General features: G+C 47.6%; 1 protein-coding gene across 1 annotated transcript; it reads right to left on the bottom strand.

Annotated features, from left to right (window-relative positions):
- Positions 1-3: 3 nt before the first annotated feature.
- On the bottom strand, positions 4-4,407 carry LOC129325579 (uncharacterized). The gene is made up of 4 exons (XM_054973330.1): positions 3,083-4,407; positions 2,445-2,528; positions 2,133-2,198; positions 4-2,054 (listed from the first exon to the last, which is right to left on the bottom strand). The coding sequence occupies exons 1-4, from the start codon at positions 3,585-3,587 to the stop codon at positions 1,552-1,554; spliced, it is 1,158 nt and encodes a 385-aa protein (XP_054829305.1). The 5' UTR covers positions 3,588-4,407; the 3' UTR covers positions 4-1,551.
- Positions 4,408-21,367: the final 16,960 nt, after the last annotated feature.

The following is a 21,367-nucleotide window of genomic DNA, read 5'->3' as shown; positions in this document are numbered from 1 at the left end:
CACTAAGATGGAAATGTATGTTGGTACAAGGCACCAATTTCCTGAATGAGAGGAATGTTGGATGGAAGTTTTCAAGGAAAAACCCCAGAACAGGCATGCTGTGTTGGGATCAGCACATGGAACACAGGAACACGTGGCACTGAACGGCACTGGGACTGTGCCCTGTCCTTGAAGACTATCCCACCATGTTTAAAAGTTGTTTTGTTTCTGTTCTTTGGGAAAGGTTTATGGTTTATGTCGGCACATATTTTTAATGTGTTCTCTTAAAGATGACTCGGCTACTGTGCGGTAAGTAAAAACAGCATTCCACACACCTCAGCCCTTATCATTCCTCCATGGGTATTCCCCCCCCTCCCTGCCCAAGATCCCAAACCGGCCTTCTAATCTAAACGGCATTCCCTAAATCCCTACACATGATACAGCATCGGTTGCCTAGGGTGATCAGCATTTCAACATTCCCTTGCCCCATTTTTTGAATTAGTCAGAATTCCTTGTTCATAACATTTCATCAATACTGCTCTTACTGATGTTTTAATTCTCTTCATGTGTTTCTCCAGCAACATCATACAGACATGAGGGGGAGGAGGAGCCCACGGAGGAAACAGGCTCAGAGGTGACCGTGCCAATGGATGAAATGGCCTTGCAACCCAGTTCTGAGGCAGTGAAGCAAGAAGAGGGAAACTGCTCCGAGTTCAATGAAGAAGTCACACCTCAGCAAGCAGTGATTCCACCAGAACAGCTGACTGAGCATTCAGGTACACAAATGGAACTAACTACACCGTCATTCTGCCACATGTTAAACACGTGCTCTGTAATGACAATGAACAAAATTAAATCAAGTTCTCCAAACCCCCTTTTCAGGTGACCCCTGTGAGGAATGCATTCAAGCGCGGTGTCCACTACACACTGTAAATGTGCCTTCTTCATCTTTGGCAAGGGAACAGCCCCTTGAGATACTGGAGACTGTTCACAAGGCAGTGGGAACATGCCTCAGCTGCGGTAAGTAACCATCAATGACTTACAACGTTTGTGAACACAGAAGTGGCCACTCTGCGCTTACACCTTTTGTTTCCACAGCAAAGAAAACCAACAGAAGGATGGACAGCCTGCAGGCCTTGGTGAAGAAGCTAGAAAACAATGTGAGGAATTTGAATGAGGAGAACAAGAAATTGAGGTCCGACATTGATAATGTGCTGTCAAGGTTTAAGGAGATGTAGAAAAGATTTATTTAACATGCATGTTAGTTAAGTGTCCATATGATGCCTCACATGTAATCTTTCAAGTTTTGAAAAGAATAAAAAACAAATTTAAAACTGTGTAGTTTCTCCCATGGGTCAACATTTCAAACAACCGTGGTCAAAAAATAGATCTGGCAAACCGCACCTGGATTGCGGTGGGAAACAAAAACCAATTTTTTTCAATGGCCATTGTCAACCCCTCGCCAACATCGAAAAACACAATTACAGCTGTGACAAACATAATTTCAACAGCAATGATACGTGTGATATGCAGATTCCAACCCAAATGCTGCACCGGAAAAACATGTGGGGCTCAGAGGGATGGATCATATCTTTCTCTCTTTTTAATGATCCGAGCCCTTTTTCTTAGTGGTGCCTTCTCATGATCGTTATCGCGTGTTTTGCTGTTGGCATTTTGGGAAGTTTCTGCAACCGGGCCTGCTCTTTGCTCCCTGACAAAGAGTTCAGTCAAGGAGCTGAGGGCACCGACAGCCCTATTAAGCCCCTCCATATTTTGTGACTGTGCCTCAATAAAAGCCCTACGATCCTCTCTTGCCTCCCTGATAATGTCCTCGTGCCATCTTGTCTCTGATTCCATGGCTGCACGCCAATGGCTGGTTGCCTCCAGAATTTCTCCACGTTCCTTTCTGTTGTTTTGTTCCTCCCTCTGTGCCTGAGATAGCATTCTCTCTGCAACGTTGGTGAGGACAGAGACGCGCCTGGTTCTGGTGCGCGCCTTTTCTAAGCGTGTAGCAGGAGACAGTTGTGCCGTGGGGACCTGCGGTTGTTCCACTGCTGGTGGATTGTTCAGATCTCCTGTTGGAAAGGACAGTGGTTATGCAAGTAGTAGTTACAAAGGAGTTTGTGGAGGTCACAATTTCAGCTCTTTCCTACCTTGCGGATCCTCTGCACCCTGTCCTGTCACCTCCGGGAACTCCTCTATCTGAGTTAAATCTGGATCTTGGAAATAAAAGATTTGGTTGTAAAATGAATGAGTTGATCTTCTTCATTCATGCTCACAGAAGTCTTCTTGACATCAGCAGAACGATGTTTACACCAATATTTTCCATGGTAGCCCAACCCCCACAAACAGATAATTATTTTGAGACTATAGCCATGTTTCTCATGGAGCGGAGCATACCAGGGCTCATTGGGAGGGCAGCATTGATTGTTGACCACAAGCACCCCACTCTATCTGCATCTTACCGTCTGCGGCATTTTCATCCTCTGGATCGGTCATGTCCATTGGGGGGGCTTCTCCGATTGATGTTTCTTGTTCTGTGGAAGAACCTGCAGTAATTGAAAACAAGTGATAGGCTGGTAAACAGTTAATGTACCATGGTTCTCCAGGGGGGGGGGGAAAGGGAGGTGACGTTACAGACCATTGTCAGGTGTGGATTAATGCTTGGTGGAAGATAACCCAACCACCTTTGGGATACCTTGCACATTGCTGATCAAGGTGAAGTCCCCCTCTCCTTTCACAGAGCCCTTCTCTGCTGAAACCTGCGCCAGCCCCAGTAAAAAACGTTTCCCACCGCTAGCTTGCCTTGAGAAGCGGATTTCCACAATATTGGTTATACGTCCCCATAGGCAGAATAAACAACACATCCTTCCACGCACAAAAGTTAAATCAGGGAAATGCCCCCCCACTTGCGCCTCATCCCTCTCCTGCAGTGATAACCCAAACACAATCAATCCGTTGAGCATATCCCCGAAATCCTAAGCAGAAGGAAAAAATGCCCCTGAGACTCCGGGAAAGTTCTGCCCAGGCGGGGCACACTGGAGGGCACAGCGAACCCACCCCAACCAAGGACCAGTCATGTCGGTCAAAACTGCATGCTCACCTGAATCATTGGGAGTGGAAGCGGGGACCGCCTGAAGATGTAGAGTGACCATTGGATGTGTGAATAGTTCCTCTGATCCCTCCCATGGAGCGGGAACGCCATGGTTCGACCGATCTTCCCCCATGGGGTCGGCATTGCTCACCGACTGCAGGTTAAGACTTCTTGCCACCCTTTGTGGCCGTATGCTTGCATCCCCTCTGAAAATTCTTGCAAGCTGTGCATAGAAAGGGCATGTTGCAGGGGCATTTCCCGATCTTCCATTGTGTGCCGCGACCCTCTTGTACTCCTGTCTCAAAGCTTTTGTTTTTGTCCGGCATTCGAGTGCGGTTCTTGCATGGCCTCTCGCCACCATCTGCTCTGAGATGCGCTCGAAAACATCAATGTTCCTGTGACAGAGCAATAGTGCCTCTTGCACCTTCTCCTCACCCCAAAATTCAATGAGGTCCAATGTCTCCTTCTCCCTCCAGGAGACCCCTCTCCCACTGGTTGGTTTTAGTGCAGCCATTTCCTTGAGCAACCGTTGAGCAGTGCACGGAGGTGGCACAGATCGCAGGAGTTGAATTTCCCGCCCAGCAAATAATGGCACCCCATTGGTCCACAAAAATCACGTGATCCCAGAAGGGGTGAGTTTGAACCTCGTTTGAGGGCACCACCCACTGCCCCAACCCCATTCCCATCCCGAAAAAAGGAGTCAAAATATGTAGAACACACAATTGGAGATGTCTCAATGCACCTTTGCATCCACAGAACGCAGAAACGTTATGGCCAATTTTATTTTTCATTACTGGAAAATGTCGATGGTGGTTCCTGATTGAATTGTCAAAATGCAGAGAGTTTTGAGTGGAGAGGGGTTGTCACTGAAACGTTTGGTTCATCATGACCACAATCGCTCACCGCTAGGCAAACATTTTTTTAAGGGGGGGGGTTGGAAATGTGAGGCGCGTAACACGAACTTATCAGGATGCAAAAGACGGGGAGAGAAGAATAGAGATGGCACCAATGGAGATGTACCGCTGAAATGTTTAGGTAGCGGGGAAAAAATGGCGGACGAAGCATTTGGGGAGCTGGAGATGCAGACCAATCAGCTTCCGACGACAAGACTTAGCGGGGGGAGAGAGAAGCAAAAAAGGGACAAAAGTGTTCACACTGGGATTTATCGGATCAGCATTGAGTTGGCAGCGGATTATGGGAAAATTCGCGGTATGTCCGCAGTGAGAAAAATCGGGGATAACCCGGACTGACAGCGGCTCTGCGTCCCATGGATGCCTTGCTAATGTGAAAACTCTGAAAACATGGGATGCAAACCAGGGACAGATACGCTGCTAAGTGTGAGTGTGAAATATCTCTTATAGTCCGCCTTTCTTACTGAGACTCAAGGCAGATTACACAGTATGAGATTAGTAGAATGAGTATCAAGTACATTTCAATATAGTATCAAGGACATTTCATAAACAATACCATAGGGTAAATAGATACAAGTTTAAAAGAGATAGTATTAGCAAGAATCCAATACAGAGTAGAAAAAATACTGAAGCAGAATATAATCAATTCTAGGACTAACAATAGACAACATGAAGCACTGGTGGTACATAGGAGTACATATTTAAAGCAGCAGATAATATGTAAGGCAATATAGTGATGAAGTCTATGGTCCCTAACTCATTGGCGAAGCATCTGAGACCCAATACAGCCCTCCCATTTGAGTAAAAAGCCTTTTTTGTATAGTTCGGTTTTGCATCGTTTACAAAAAGCCAGGAGAGTGGGTGACTTACTCAGGCAGGTCCAAAGCGGTGAAGAACTTTGTATGTAATATGTAGTATGTAATAACTAATACCTTGAACTGAGCACAGTAACTGATGGAGCCAATGGAGCGACTGTAGGATAGGAATGATGTTCATGTGCCTGCTTGCTCCTGATAATAGTCGAGCTGCAGCATTTGCACTAATTGGAACCTCCTAGTTAACTTAGATGGTAGACCTATGTATAGAGCATTAGAATAGTCAAGCACTGATGTTACCATAGCATGGATCCAAGTGGCCAGGTCAGCCGTGTCAAGATAAGCCATCTTCCAGGCTAGAGTGAGGTTGTAGTAAGCATTTTTGCCGCTGCCTTAACTTGTAATAACACTGGATCCAGTATAACCCCTAGGCTCTTAACTGAGTCTGCAAGGGTCAGACAAACTCCATCAAAAGTGGGGAGTACAATATCTTTAAGAATATCTGACTTCCGAACAAACATCACTTCGGTCTTGTCTGGGTTCAATTTCAATTTGTTGTTTTTCAACCATTTCACCACAGCTGTCAGGCAGCGATCTAAGATTTCTATTGCATCCTGTGGGGACCTGGATAGCGAGATATAGAGCTGGGTGTCATCTGCATATTGATGACATCCAACTCCATAGCTGTGAATAAGTTCTCCTAAAGGCTTTACATAGAGGTTGAATAACATGGGTGATAAGATTGCACCCTTCGCAAGATAGCTGCCATTCTGGAGATAGGTAATCTCCAATGGCCACCCTTTGAGTCCGCTCCAAGAGAAACAATTTAAACCCATCCAGGACACATCCTTTGATGCCCACTTCTGTTTCTAAATGCCTCAATGGGATAACATGGTCTACTTGTCAAAGGCTACAGATAGATCCAATAGAAGCAGTAAGGAGGCATGGCCTTTGTCTATATTCAGACGGAGATCATCCACTAATACTACTAGTGCTGTCTCTGTCCCATGCCCTGGTCTGAAACCTGACTGGAAAGGAGCGCAAGAGTTATCCAAGATGGTCTGGAGTTGTTCAGCTATTGCTCTCTCAATCACTTTGCCCAGAAAGGGCAGATTAGAAACTGGGCAATAATTGGCCACATCATTTTTGTCTACCTACTCAGCTACGGAGACCATTCACTTTCCTTGTTATGTTGAACTGCTGTCCAGCTCCCCTAAGTGATTGCAGCCTTTAGAATGAGTACAAAGCAACAAGGCATTTCTCATCTTTTCATCTCTCTGTGAAACTTGCTTGCTACAGTGAGCCACCTTGCTACATCTCTTTCTGGTTTTAAGGAACAGTTAACATTTGTACATCATGCCACATATATCTTAGCAATTCTAACATAATTCCTACAAGTTCTGTTGGTGTTGTTGCTGAGGATGGGAGATTGCTTGCATAAATACACAGGCTAAGTTTCAGATGGATTATTAAAACCTTATTCTGCCATATAATTTTTATTTCTGTTCTTTTCGTTGGTTATCATTTGGTTCAAAGGGCAGTAGGAGATACAGTTTTAGTAAATTCTAAAAAATGCCAGCAAAAGATTTACTTGCTAAACTTGGACTAGTCAGAAAGAAGGTGCTGTACAAAGAACAATATGGCAACCAAAGTATATATATAAAGACAAGTGTCATGACTGACTCAGCATCGCCTAACCCAAATGCCCAGACCTATAAACATGAAATTTGGGGAAAACATTCTTTCATGATGTAAACACCAACTGAGATTTTAAGAAATTTGCCCCCTAAGGGGGTAAAAAGGGGTAAAATGTGTTTTCCCATAGGGATACAGCTTCCCTGTGTGGCTGGCAGGCTGGTGCCTGCTCTCACCCCCCCCCCGCCGCCCACTGCCAACTTGGCCACTCTTCCCTGATTAGGCCAGCCTTTCAAGGTCATTTGCATATGTGGCCTGATTGGTCCTCACCAGCAGCCTGGTGATTCTAGCACCTGAGGGGAAAACCACCAATGTGGTCTACAAAGAGGTCCTTCAGTAGAAAAAAACCCAGCTGTACGTATTTTTCACTTCATTTATTGCACTACAATAGTTTCCTTTTAAAAATCTCTTCAATAAATGTTACATTTCGAAATTCACTTCATCAGTTTTCGGCATCAACACACTTTGCTTTAGTCAAACACCTTTGTGAAGCTCGAGTACTATGCTATTATACTACAAAAACAACTAAAAAAACCCTCCACAAACCAAAAAAATGTTACATACCCATAAGTACTATAACTGGATTTAAAGTAGCTAAATACCATAGCAAAGTACGAGTATCAAGTTAGTTACAAATAATGTTCTGTGCTATATGGTAAGGAGAAGTTTGATATTGCATATAGGAAATTTTCTCTTTGTTCCAACTTTTCTTATGATTTGACCCTTCTAACTCTCATTAATAGTAATCACTAGAGATGGGCACAAAAAAAAAATACCGATTAAGCCATTCGTGGAGCCAGGCCGCTGCCAAACCCAGGCCACCGATTCTAACCGATCAAGTCCCATTTCCGATCTGGAATCGGGAAGGCCATAGCGGGAGGGCGCCCCGCTGTTTCCAGCGATATAGGAACGGTGGTTGGTGGCAGTGGCCCCCAGTCCCGGCGGCCAGGGGGAGGTGGCAATGAGCCGCCTCCCTTCAGGGAGGGAGGGGACATTCACACACACACACACACACACTTAGAGTAGGGGGGGAGTTTTTAACCCGGCAACGAGCCACCTCCCCTCAGGGAGGGGACATTCCCAGGGCCAGATCTACGGTTGCCAGCACCCAGGGCAACCGTAGTCAGGCTCTTGCACGCGCAAGTGTGTGCGCTCCTGGGTCGCCCTCCCGCCCACGCAGCAAGCTGGCTGTCCCGGTGTGCTGCGGAGCTGGCGGCAGCGTGAGTGGCTCGGCGGTTGCCCGCGCCATCTGCCCTGCAAGACAAGGGGTGGCCGGCTTGCCCGCGCGCCCCTTGTCCTGGAGAAAGGCGAATGGCGCAGGCGGCCTCCCAGCCTCCCGCGCTGCCTTTTGTCTTTCCCCAGGACAAGGGGTGGCTGGCTTGCCCACACGCCCCTTGTCCTGTGGAAAGACTAACGGCGCGGGTGGCCTCCCAGCCTCCTGCGCTGCCTTTTGCCTTTCCTTTGTGCCCATGGCTTCAGAACACCCCTTCCCCCTCCCTCCCCTGGGTTGCTGCTCCGTGGTTGGAAGGAAGCCTTCTAATCAAGGAAAGCTGGGCTTCCATTTGTGTTTCGAGGGCGACAGAAGGAGGGCAAACACAGCTCATTCCCCTGGCTCCGTTGCCCTGGGAATAAATTATTGGCGCCAGAGTGTCTGCAATTCCGAACAGAAACCGATACATCCGATCAAGTCCCGAACAAGCAAACCCCCGATTGCTGGATTGGTTGCTGTGGACGGAACCGATTAGCTGAGTCACGATGGCGCAAATGCCAAAATCGGGGTTTTTTTGAAATCGTAATTGAGATCATGCCCATGCCTAGTAATCACATTTTCAGCTCAGTGATGCTGTTCTCCTTCCGGAGAATGTATCTATAGCTTCATTATTCTAGCACCAACTGGAAGAGTTGATGCTTGTGATAGAAATGCAGTTTGCATCTCCTGAAAGTGAAGCAAGCTAGCAATTTCAGAAACAATTTCTTTCCAATTAGTCCGCCTGGATGTTTACCTCCTCTGCTCAGAGGCTCTATATATCCATATTTGCTGCGTTTTACTGTTAACACACACAAAGAGATTTTCCTCAAACACCAAGGTGACTGTTTCCTGAAGTCTAACATCACTTGTAAGTCAAGTATTGCTGTGTCATTGTTGTCTTTGAAAGTCATGTATCATAGCAACAAATTCATGTTATTACAGAAATCATTTAGGGCAGGCATATTCTATGTGGGAGGCAGTTCCAACAATAAGGAGGATTGAATCTTGATGATACCATGATATAAACACATCTGATGGTGTCACTTTTCATCTTGGTTTTTAAAGTTAATTTGGGACCTCATCGCTTATTTATAAAGTAGGAAATCTCTGATGGCTAATGATCCTCACCCCGCTCCAGCCATCCACACAACTAAATATACTCACCCACAGATTAAGATAAGCCTGGATGTAATTTTTTCCTTTTCTTGAACCAAAAGGGCCATAGAGAATGAATCACAAACAAACCTGAACTTTCACAACAGGGGAATAGGTACAGATAGGTAATACTAGTCCTTCACACTTTGTGGTCTGCTTTTTAGAATGTACACTTGCTGAAATGTTATAATGGGAGATATACATAGTCATAGGTGTTTTGCTTTTCCTCTTGTTTCATCTCTAAGGTTCTTTGATTTAGCCTTCTCTTTCAACAAAAAGCATTTGTCAAAAACTGGCTAGGTAACTAAACATGATGCAATAGGAATCTTTCATGCTTTTTACAAGAATAGTAAAAAATATATTAGAATGATGTTGAAATCACGTATTGGGGTGCTTCCTTTGAAGCCACAAGGGTTAGATTTTTTTTTTAAAGCTGAAGTATCAAGTTTCTACCAAATATTTTGGTCACTCATCCCTTCAGTCTGCTAAAGCGAACTGGGAACTTGTGTGTTGGACTTATATTGATTACATCTTGTTCAATAGTTGTGTATAAATCTGCAATCATCCTCTTCAAACACGAGCCATCAGAACTCTATAATGTTTGATGTCTGTCTCAGATGGGATGTGCAGTTAATCGCCTTTGCATTTATTCATGCTGCAATATATCTCGGAACTAGACCTCTGTGGGATTAAACTTTGTACTTTCCCAGCATTTCCATAAGAAATTATCTTTTTTTCTACCAAGCCTTCATTTATAGCAGCTCAGAAAAGTGCCTAGGTCTGCTGAAGCATTACTTTTGAAAAAGTAGTCCTAAAGACTTCTCATCTAGTCTTTTTACACCAAAGAGATTTTCCTGGCTACTCATGCCGAATGATAAAGGAAAATTTGTTAGCGCATACTGCCAAACTTTTGGAAATATTTGAGATCAAGTGTGCAAATAATTACTTCAAGTAGATAGGGTGGTAGGCATTGCACACTGTGAAATCCCGCAAGAAAATTCCCATACTAAAGACGCTGGTCTCCAAAAGCAGTCCTTCGAGTCTGTTCCATGATGAACAATTTAAACCAGTCCAAGACATATCCCTTAATACCTACGTCTGCTTTCAGATGCCTCAACAGGACAGCAGAGTCTACTGTATCAAAGGTTGCAGACAGACAGACACCTAAGCATGATGCATAATGTTTGTCTGTTTGTCTGCTGCTGCCAATCCATGGAAGCAGTGCTTCTGTTTATCAAGATAGTATTCTGCTGTGATTTTGTCATTTCCTTTATATACCTTTGGATTTCATTTGACCAGGGAAGGTTTCTTTGTTTAGAAATAGTCATACCTTATTCCACTTGATATTCCACTTGATATTCACGCTTTTGCTAGCTATATCAAGGCAGGACCATGATAAAGTGTGACTAAACAAAAAGTATAAGCATGTATTTCACCTCCTTGCAGCCAATATTATGTATGGAATTCAGATGCACTAAACAAGCTGGACTATGCCCCCTGGTGGCCACAGACATATCAAGTCAATTTATTCAGCCCAATCAAAGACTTTACTGAGAGATCTGATTGAAAATGTAAAACTCTGTTCCAGATAGCTCTTTATGCCTTCTATATCAATTGTGGAAGACTATTTAGGGATTTTGCTATCTGTAGTTATTTACTAGGAGAGGTTTTAAAAAATCAGATTTTGCTTCTGGAAGAGCTTTTAAATGTTGCATATGTGTGATGTTTTATGGCAGCGTTATCCCACCAAAGAATATGCACATGCCAGAAGTAAATATTCATAGAAGAAGCATCGACAGAGCAGAAAAGCAAGATCTGTGCAGCCATTATTTTTCATCGCAATGTGAATTCTGATTCAGGATAAGCATTGCTCTGGCTGAAATACCTCTGGGGCATTTCAGATTTTGGTAGGGTAAGCACAAGAGTGTGTTTCCAAAGCCATTAAAGGATTAAAATATGGCCATGCTGTTACTGCTTATATGAAATACTGAATGGAGGGTAGTAGAGGATGGGGACGTATTACTACCTAATCTTGCTGAAGTGGGTAAAATTCAGTGTTAAAACTCGAATCCAAATCACTCATCCCTAGTTTGATTAAACCTTCTTGAGTGAAACTAAAGTTATCAGTGATGATCGATGCCTGTGATGGCTGGATAATTGAGGCAGAGCCCTGAGAAGCCCAGAATAGGAGGGTGGATAAGGGAAAGATCAGCAGGGAGCGCTGAGATTAATTTAGGAAATCCCGGAAGACCCTATTGTGTTAGGATCTCTGGGGCATGGGGCTGAAAGCTAGTCTCGCATGGTGACTCACATGTCAGTAATCTTCCAGCTCCTGGTTGGGATCTGATGTCCATTTCCTGCCTTGATTAGGCAGCATTTCTGTGTTTAAAACAAATGGAGAGGCTTTTTAAAAAACATTTTATTTAAAGAAATGAAAGTAAGACAAAAACAGAGTAAAGTAAGTGCATAATATAAAAGTTATGCAAAATTTAGACAGTAAATTGAAAATTGTACAATCTTATACCACCAATAAGTATATAAACAGTGCAGATATAAAAATCATAGGAATAAAACAAGCAGAACATTTAATTTTCTTTAAACTAAAAAGGTAATTACTAAGTATTTAGCTTCCTTGAACCTAGCTACATGACATTTCTCCTTATCTCTTCTTCCCTCTCTCCCTCTAAACTACTATATCAATTAGTTTAACCTAAATAATCAAAGAAATCTTTCCATTTTTTCCAGAAGTCAGTTATCAACCTATTTTGTAAGTAGGTAGTCAGTTGGCCATTGAAGCATATTCATGAATAGACATGGGCATGAACCCAAAAAATTTAATGAACCAGGGATTCGCGGTTTGGTGCCGATGACGATCCCGAGATCGTGAACCGCAATGAACATTTCCCGTTACCGAACTGGTTCGCGGTTCGCTGGGTGTGGAACGGCCCCCGGAGCACTTACAGAGGCCATATTCCTGGGGACTCTTTTGCAGGCTCTCCCCTACAGCCGTCACCCAAGTTTGGACAACATTGCAAAAGGGATCTTGGAGTTATACCCTCTCCAATCCAAAGCCCCCAGGAAACTCCCACTCGACACAATTACAGCCACCGGTTGACATTGGCCCAGTGTACAGAAGGTGGGTGGCAGGAACAGGGAGGTGGCAACAAGCCACCTCCCCTTTAGGGGGCGGGGGGTCTGGCCGCTCACTGGCAGCACCCCCCATGTGTCCACCCGACAGGCCAAAGAGGAGTGCGCTGGTATTCCCAGCGTGGATGGGAGAGGACAAGTCATTTGGATGGGGGCCTGATCCCCCAGCAAGCAAGGATCCTCACCCGAGGGTCCCACTGAGGAACAGTGCGGTAGCAGCCAACAGCACACACCTTCCTGCCTTGCCAGAAAGGACGGGAGAGAGAGGAGATGTCTTTTGGAGGGGAAGTGGGAAGATCCAACAACAGCAGTGAGGCCTCCTCCGAAGCTCCCACTGAGCTACTCTGTGGTGGCAGCCAACAGTACCCACTTTTCTGCCTTGCCAGAAAGGATGGGAGGGAGAGGAGATGTCATTTGGAGGGGTCAGAGTGCTCCAGAGAGGGACTGGTCGAAAGAGGGTCTGTGAAGTCGGAAGATCCTAATAGCTGCGAGGCGTCCTCCAAGGATCCCACTGAGGAACTCTGCGGCAGCAGCCAGCATCAACCACCTTCTTGCCTTTGCGGAAAGGATGGAATAGGACAGGACCAGAGAGGTCGTTGGGAGGGGACTCAGTGTTCTGCAGAGGGTGAGGTGAGAAGAGGGACCGTGTACTTGTGTGGGAGAGGAGGGCCGAGCCTGAGGTTTCCTGGCCGCATTGCACAGCAGGACTGGGACAGAGGGATCCCACGTCCACCCTGAAGGAGTGCGCAGACTGTTGTGGCAGAGGCTTGTCCACTCCCCCTGTATCACCGTGGAGGCTGTCGCCAGCATCACTCACCTTCCTGCCTTCGTGGAAAGGACGTGAATGGTTGTGGCGGCATTACCCATTCACCCCTGCCCAGAGGGGACCACCGCTGCTGTTGGAAGGGGCCACCATGATGTGCAATTTTATGTGCAACAGCAGTTCATCTGTCCCTCGTGGCCCAAAGCTGAAGCATCATACAGCACCCACCGTCCGGCCTTCACGGAAAGGGTGTGAGGGCGAGGGACCTATTCCCCCCTGCTCAGAGGGGGCAGCAGGTGCCCATGGAAAGGGGGGGGGTACCATGCAGTGCCATGCTAACACCAGCAACAGCAGCAGAGCTGCTCCTTGTGGCAGAAAGCGGCATCAGCTTGCACCACCACACCTTCCTGGCTTAGTGGAAAAGAAATGACTGGTCGTAACGGCATTACCCATTTACCCCTGCCCAAAGGGGACAGCCGCTGCTGTTGGCAAGGGCCACCGTGACGTGCAATCTTACGTGCAACAGTAGTTGATCTGTCCCTCGTGGCCCAAAGCTGAAGCATCATACAGCACCCACTGTCCAGCCTTCACGGAAAGGGTATGAGGGTGAGGGACCCATTCCCCCTTGCTCAGAGGGGGCAGCAGGTGACCACGGAAAGGGGGGTACAGTGCAGTGCCACACTAACACCAGCAACAGCTCCTGAGCTGCCCCTCGTGCCCAACAGAAGCAGCAGCAGACCTCAACCACCTTCCTGGCTTTGTGGAAAGGACACGTGACTGGTCGTGGGTCCCATTCCCCCCATGCACAGAGAGGACAGCAGGTACACATGGATAGGGGTGCACCGTGCAGCTCAAACCTGTCAAGCTCAGCAAAAGATTCTGAGCTGCCCCTCAGGATCCAAAGCAGCGGCAGCAGACAGCACCCAACTTCCTGCCTTCGTGGAAAGGGTGGGAGGGATCCATTCCCCCCTGCTCAATGGGGGCACCAGGTGCCATGGAAGGGGGGTACCATACAGTGCCACTCTCACATCGGCAACATCAGCAGAGCTGTTCCTCGTGCCCAAAAGCGGCATCAGCTGACAGCACCACACCTTCCTGCCTTTGCGGAAAGGACAGGATGGGAAAGACGAGAGAGGTTGGGAGGCATCTGAGCAGATCCAGAGAGGGAGAGGTGTGAAGAGGGAACGGGAACTTGTCTGGGAGAGGAGGGCAAAGGGTCACCAGCCATGGAAGCAACCCCGAGAACTGAGGGAGGTTTGAGCCCGCTGTGGACGAGCTGGGCTGGCTACAACCACAGGGTAGCTCAGACCCCGGGTAGGTCCAGGTCCACGGGAGGGTACCCCAGTAGGTTGAGGTTCACCTTGATGAACATCAACATGTCCACCAAGTCCGGGTGCAGACATGCGCAGCGGGGACGGAGGAGGTCTCCAAGGTGGGAGAACACCCGCTCGCTCTGCACGCTGGTGGGAGGGCAGGACAGGATGTTTGTTGGCACAATGGACAGGTCCGGCCATCGGTCTGGTTTCCTCGCCCAATACTGCAACAGGTTGGCATGGGGGGGTTCAGTGGGCTCAGAAAGGTACTCGTGCACCATGGCCCCCGCAGAATCCTCCACTGAGAGGGACGTGCCCGCTGTGCAGCGGCCAACCATGCAGCCCACCAACGAGGCCCAGAGATCGAATGTGTCCATTGGGGTGGCTCTTCCATGGCGTGGCTCTCTTCCCACCTCCTCCCCCTCCCCCTCCTCCACTGTCTGCCCCTTGCCGCTGCCTGGTTCCTTCTTTCCTGCCCTCTGTCTGTGGAAATGGAGTGCCGCTCTGCGGAGCTCCTTTTTCCAGTGCTGCATCTGACCCACCTAAGTGGTGATGCTGCCCTTGATGCAGGGGTCACCGAGGGAGGCCAGTTGGTATGGTGCCTCGCAGCGTAGAGGATGCAGGCATTCAGCGACGCAGGCCTGGATCCTCTGGACAAAGTCCCGGACCCTGGGGAGCAGCTCTTGCCCTTGCTGGAGCTCCTGGGCCAGAAACCGGTCTGCGCCGTGGATCAGAGGGAGGACCTGATCCAGGCTGGCTTGGTAGGAGCACAAGAGCTCAGTGGCATCCTTGAAGGGTTTCATGATCCGGGACATCTGGGCAAGGACTCCCCAGTCCATGGAGCTGAGGCTCAACTCCTCTCACCTCTTCAGCACATCCGAAGAGGACAGGATGTCTTGCAACGCACCCTTCTGCTTCACCAGACGACATATCATGTCGTAGGTAGAGTTCCAGCGGGTGGCCAGGTCCTGGAAAGGTTGGTGCTCGGGGTCCCCTGCCTCTGGATCAGCTTGCAGGAAGAGTTTATGCTGTGGGAGAAGTGGGAAGTGATGCGACGGCAGCTGTCCAGCAGATTGCGCGTCCACAAGGTTCCCTCGTCCCAGCTGTCCCTCGGCTTGCTCCCCAGCCCAAGCACGTCCCACATCACAAGGTGAAGCTTGTGCGCCATGCAAACCAGGCCCGGGAGGGATGCCTCTTTCAGGGCTGCCAACATGTTGGTTCCCGCGTCTGTGACCATGAAGCCACGGACAAACCCTTCCACCTTGGACGTCCACTCCCTCAGAGCAGCCTTGATGGTGGCGGCGATGTTCTTCCCGGTGTGGACCTCATCCATCCCCCGGGCCTGAAGAAGAACCGCCCTGGAGCCTGGTGTCAAGCTGGGCACCTTTTTACGGCTGACAGATACTGGCCTGGGGAGGCAGAGGTCCTCTGGTTGCCACCAGTGGGCGGTGATGACAAGGTACCCGTGATGGCAGCCGCTCCACAGGTTGGCCGTGAAGTGCACTGTTCTGCCTTGGGCGGCCGACAGGTCTCTGCGCACCATGTCTTGCACTGCCTCATACAGGGCGGGCATGACTCGATGCCCAACAGTGCACCATGACAGCATAGTGAATCATGGGGCAAAGTACTGGAGCAGCAGTTGGAAGCCCATGCCCTCCACGACCGATAGGGGGAAACCTCGCAGGAAAATCGTCTGAGCCACCACATGAACACCCGCCTCCTGAGCCCTTGACCTCACCCTTTTCAGCGGAACCACCCCCAACCCTGATGGAACAACTTCCCCCAGGGCGGCCTGCCTGACCCTTCCGCTTCCACCAGCCACACCCTCGAGGCAAGGCTTCTTGCTTGGGTGCATTCCAGAGACCCTCCCATTGATCCCGGATCAGACGAGCTGGTGGCCCTCGGTCTCCCCCTGACGGATGTTATGCTGGCCGAGGACGGAGACCACACGCTCGGGTGGTGCCTCTTCAGGTGCCAAGTCAGGGCCGTCGATGACAGGTGCTTTGGGTCATTGCCCCTGTGCACCAGGCCCTCAAACACACAGTACCGCACCACGTGGGGGTCAGTAGGAAGGGACCGAAAGTGCCTCCAAACATTGAGGTTGACCGTGGCCCACTAACGGTTGCAGGGGAGGGAGGACGAAGGGTTGCTGCTGGATGTGCCACGGAGCTGGCAATGGAAGATGGAGTGATGGGTGGACTGCAGGCAGGGACAGCACCACCGGTAGTTTGGGATGGGGATGGGCTGGATATTTCCACAAACCCCAACCATTCCTCCAAGGATCCCTCTGCCTCCTCCTCCCCCAAAATTTTCAGGAGTTCCTCTTCCGCCGCTGGCAAGACCTCTTTGGCCTCCTCCACAGCCGCAACTGGTGATTTTGAGGGAGCGGGAATCTCTGCTGCTCCAGAGTCCTGCACAGCACTGCTTCCCGTGCTGCAACCAGGACAGTCTCTGCACATCCCCCCATGACCACTCTTGTCCCCCACCCGAAGCCTCATTGTGCCAGCAAACAACAATTGAGAAGAACGGAGATGACACTGTGAACCCCCAGCCGAGGTGCCCATCAAGCTTGGCCCCAGGGCCTGGCAGCAGCCCTGGCACCAGAGGGAGGGAGGGACTAGAGCCCTAGCCCACCACTCCCACAGACCTGAACAGATCAGGCACTGTATTGCCGAAGACTTTCACGGCCAGAGAACGATGGTTGTTGTGGGTTTTCCGGGCTGTATTGCCGTGGTCTTGGCATTGTAGTTCCTGATGTTTCGCCAGCAGCTGTGGCTGGCATCTTCAGAGGTGTAGCACCGAAAGACAGAGATCTCTCAGTGTCACAGTGTGGAAAGGATGTTGGCAGATCATTTATATCTACTCAGGAGGGATGGGGTTGAGCTGAGTCATCCTGTAAGAGTTTCCCAGGGTGTGGAATGCTAATGGCGGGAGGCTTCACTGTATCCTGAGGAGGTTCTTTTGCATATGGATTGGTGCTTGATGTGCTAATTTTCTCTGCAGGGCTATTGTCGAGTATAGAGTGTTCAAACAGGGCACAGTATCTTATTCCAGGACACCAAAATACTGGACAACACTTCCAACTACTTTGTCAGACTGGACAGGGAAGCCATTGAAATTCACAAGCATAAGCAAAACTTCAACAGGAAAGAAGAAACCTTAAGAATGAACAGAGCATGGTTTCCAGTTCTGAAAAACACCAGGCTAACAAAACATTCTATCCCCGACAATAGCCCTGCAGAGAAGATTAGCACATCAAGCACCAATCCATATGCAAAAGAACCTCCTCAGGATACAGTGAAGCCTCCCGCCATTAGCATTCCACACCCTGGGAAACTCTTACAGGATGATTCAGCTCAACCCCACCCCTCCTGAGTAGATACAAATGACCTGCCAACATCTTTTCCATACTGTGACACTGAGAGATCTCTGTCTTTTGGTGCTACACCTCTGAAGATGCCAGTCACAGCTGCTGGCGAAACATCAGGAACTACAATGCCAAGACCACGGCAATACAGCCCAGAAAACCCACAACAACCATCAGATCAGGCACTGATTAATAATAATCAATGTGAGCCCTCAGCCGAGGTACCCACCGAGCTTGGCCCCAGGGCCTGGCAGCAGCCCTGGCACCAGAGGGAAGGAGGGACTCGAGCCCTAGCCCACCCCTCCCACAGACCTGAACAGATCAGGCACTGATTAATAATAATCAATGTGAGCCCTCAGCCGAGGTACCCACCGAGCTTGGCCCCAGGACCTGGCAGCAGCCCTGGCACCAGAGGGAAGGAGGGACTAGAGCCCTAGCCCACCCCTCCCACAGACCTGAACAGATCAGGCACTGATTAATAATAATCAATGTGAGCCCTCAGCCGAGGTACCCACCGAGCTTGGCCCCAGGACCTGGCAGCAGCCCTAGCACCAGAGGGAGGGACTAGAGCCCTAGCCCACCACTCCCACAGACCTGAACAGATCAGGCACTAATGTGAGCCCTCAGCCGAGATACCAACCGAGCTTGGCCCCAGGGCCTGGCAGCAGCCCTGGCACCAGAGGGAAGGAGGGACTAGAGCCCTAGCCCACCACTCCCACAGACCTGATCCGATCAGGCACTGATCAAAAATCAATGTGAGCCCACAGCCGAGGTGCCCACTGAGCCTGGCCCCAGAGCCAGGCAGCAGCCCTGGAACCAGAGGAGATAGATCCCTATTCCCCCAAATCCAAGCTGAATTAGTCTCTCTCCCCAAAGGCTAGCAAAGTGGCAAGCAAGAACTCTGTCCCACTCCACTGCTCGCTGAAAGTGAAACCCAGCCTGAGAGCCCATGGCTATTTATAAGCACAGGTCCCATTGAGCAATGCAGGAGGTCTGTGTTCGGCCATCAGCTGCCTATCAGGGTTTGCAGGGATGAGATTGGAGTGCCCGTGGATACAGGACACCCCCTTCCCCCTCCCTCCCCTGGGTGTCTTCTTCCAACTTGTAACCGCTTTGCAGCTCCGTGGTTGGAAGGAAGACCTGCCAATCAAGGTAAGCTGGGCTTCCATTCGGGTTTCCAGGGCGACAGAAGGATCGCAGAGAGAGTTCAGGCATTCCCCCGGCTCCGTTGCCAGGGGAATTGATTGCTGGCGCCTGAGTGTCTGCCTTCCCGAACTGCGGACGAACACACTGAACCAGGCTTTTGCCGACCGCTGGTTCGTTGGCCGTGGCCGATAGCGAACCGCCGGATCGCAATCACGCCATCACCATTTTCGTGGGTTTTTGAAGTTCGTAATGCGGTCCGTGCCCATCGTCTCAGTTTTCCATTTTCCTGCAAATAGTGCTCTTGCTGCTGTCACCATATAATGGAAAAGATTTTTGGGAAAATTTATGGACTAAAGACATAAAATTTACAGGCTGCCAGGTACTGAGAGAAAACTGGTATAAAATGTTTTTTAGATGGTACATTACTCCCAAGGATATTGCAAGGATTAATAACAGTTAGTGGACATTGCTGGAGGTGTCAGAATATGGATGCAACATTTTACCATATGTGGTGGACTTGTAAGGAAGCACAAAAATATTGGATAAAAATACGTGAAGAGATGCAAAAGATCCTCAAACTCAGATTTGAATTAAATCCAAAAAGCATGCTCTTAAATATTTTACCAACAAATCTGAGAAAAGATCAAGGAGAGAGAGGCTTATGATATTTCCATATTAATAAGCCTTTTATTAATGTGAGGACAGGTCTGTCTACTAACAAGACTATAGGGTCTTTCAGGGAAGGGAAAGAGAAAATAGTGAGGGAAGGGGAAATGAGATACCCCCACCAGTCCGTACTGTGTTCCACTTTTAACTACCGTATTTCTGAGTTTCTAAGTTATTTAAACACCTTGTTATACTATATCAGCCAATGAACACAAGAAATGAATATTTACATTAGGCATATCAACCTAGTGCTAAAGATTGTTTAATAATTCCCCAATCCATGTGCAGGCTTTTGAGTTCTCCAGAAATCTTCATCAGGCTTGATGTTAAACGTGGCGATGGGAGATTTTCTGGCCCTGAACATAAGGCTTCTTGTCTGCATCCTTTATATAATTCCCTCAAGAAGAAGCAATCCCCAGGTAACAGTAACAACCAAATTTGATCAAATCTCTCCCTCTAGCACTAAAGGAAACCAAGTCCCATATAAGTCTAAGAGAAAATATGGTAGTTGCTATATTAACAAAACTGAAGGTTAATGCAGATGATGCAGAAGTCAAACTGAGTCTACTGATAGGGCAAAAACAAACAAACAAACCCATAAGCTCAGTCTCATCCAGATAATTTTCCTCAGGTTGAAGAAGTCCTCTTAAACAGCTAAACTGATTACTTACAAAAGAGACACAGAAGACAGCTGCATAGGACCAATCAAAAATCAAAAGCTATATAATATGTACAACAGCAATCATTGCTAGATGAGTTTGTAATTCTTGCCTCAAGGTAACGGGAAATGTGAGCTCTCAAATGTTTTATCTAATTCCAGATAAAATTAAGTACTTGTTCACACACATTCATATGCAAAATCTATTCCTGAGCAGTTCATGCTGGCCAATTCTTTTCTCTGATTTTTGTTATTTGGCTACTGAGGTATTTAATGTATGTATATCTCATCAGTTCCCATGTATATATTCATTGTTTTTGCTAATTAAAAGTAGAACTACAAGCAAGGCAAATTTTGTACCTGGATTGAGCCCAGCCAATATATTTCCACTTAACAACTTTGTGCAGCTTGTTTGCTACGACCCAAATAATAGTGAGAACATAACCACTTTCCACAATATTGGCATTATAAGAGGTGGGCAAAGGATTGGTGGATTTGAATTTTTTCCCAGTGGAATGATTACTCTCCTTCACTATGATTGATGGGGGGGAGGATGTGAAAAATAAACTTTGTGGCTGGATAGCACACCTCAAAATTCAATTCACTGAAGCCAACTAAACAAATGTTGATTTTTTTCAGTCTTTTAACAGAATATAGGTTCTAGCAATCAACAAAAATGATTTTAAAATCATTTACAGTGAAATCCCAAGCAGAGTTACTCCATTCTAAGCCCACTGAAATTGTTCTCCAATACATTCCTAAGAGCATTGATTTCAATAGATTAGAAAGGTATAATTCTGACTGTTAAATTAGGGACTGTTTTTATGTGAGCTAGACCAAACCCTGTCAGAAGCGGAGGATGGGAAGTAGATAATCGATGATACATTTGGAGTAGTTTTAGGTGAGAGGTGTAGTTAAAATAAACAGTATTCTCTTGTGGGCTATTCCTGGATTCTAATCTGGTGTCAGTCACAAATAGGATGTCCCTATGTCCACAGGTATGTTTTCAATGGTCTCCTGGAAAATCTCTCCTTCAGACTGAAAGGCTGATTCCTTTCCTTAAGTGAAGTTCAACAAACAACGCCTGTGTCTGGGGAATATCTTATAATAGACATTTTGATTGATGCTGAGATCCTGTTATTCTGATGTCTGCTTTAAAATTACAGATTTCTCCCACAGAATAATTCATTCAAAAATGGTTTCCTAATTTATGCACTCTGGCATATAGTTAAATAAGAATTTCTCTCTGCAATCATGAGAGCTAGAAACTTGAAAAGTAAGGGTTGTGCATCTAAGAAACTTACAAGGAGTGTTTTATGCTTCTTGTACCCTTATGTTTTAACTTTTTAAAATTAAAATATTAAGTAATTGTAAAATAAACCCCTAAACAACTTACTTTGTATCTTCAC

Source organism: Eublepharis macularius, chromosome 3 (genome assembly GCF_028583425.1).
Source record: "Eublepharis macularius isolate TG4126 chromosome 3, MPM_Emac_v1.0, whole genome shotgun sequence".
Taxonomy (NCBI): domain Eukaryota; kingdom Metazoa; phylum Chordata; class Lepidosauria; order Squamata; family Eublepharidae; genus Eublepharis; species Eublepharis macularius.
Note: the sequence above shows the minus strand (reverse complement) of the source record. Positions and strands in the feature narration are given on the sequence as shown.

Excerpts from the sequence above, each read along its gene's own strand:
- LOC129325579 (XM_054973330.1), bottom strand. The coding sequence starts at position 3,587 with ATGGCTGCACTAAAACCAACCAGTGGGAGAGGGGTCTCCTGGAGGGAG. Across the intron at positions 2,529-3,082 it reads TTCCACTCCCAATGATTCAG|GTTCTTCCACAGAACAAGAA; the intron begins GTGAGCATGCAG and ends CAATTACTGCAG. Across the intron at positions 2,199-2,444 it reads GGATGAAAATGCCGCAGACG|ATCCAGATTTAACTCAGATA; the intron begins GTAAGATGCAGA and ends TTTATTTCCAAG.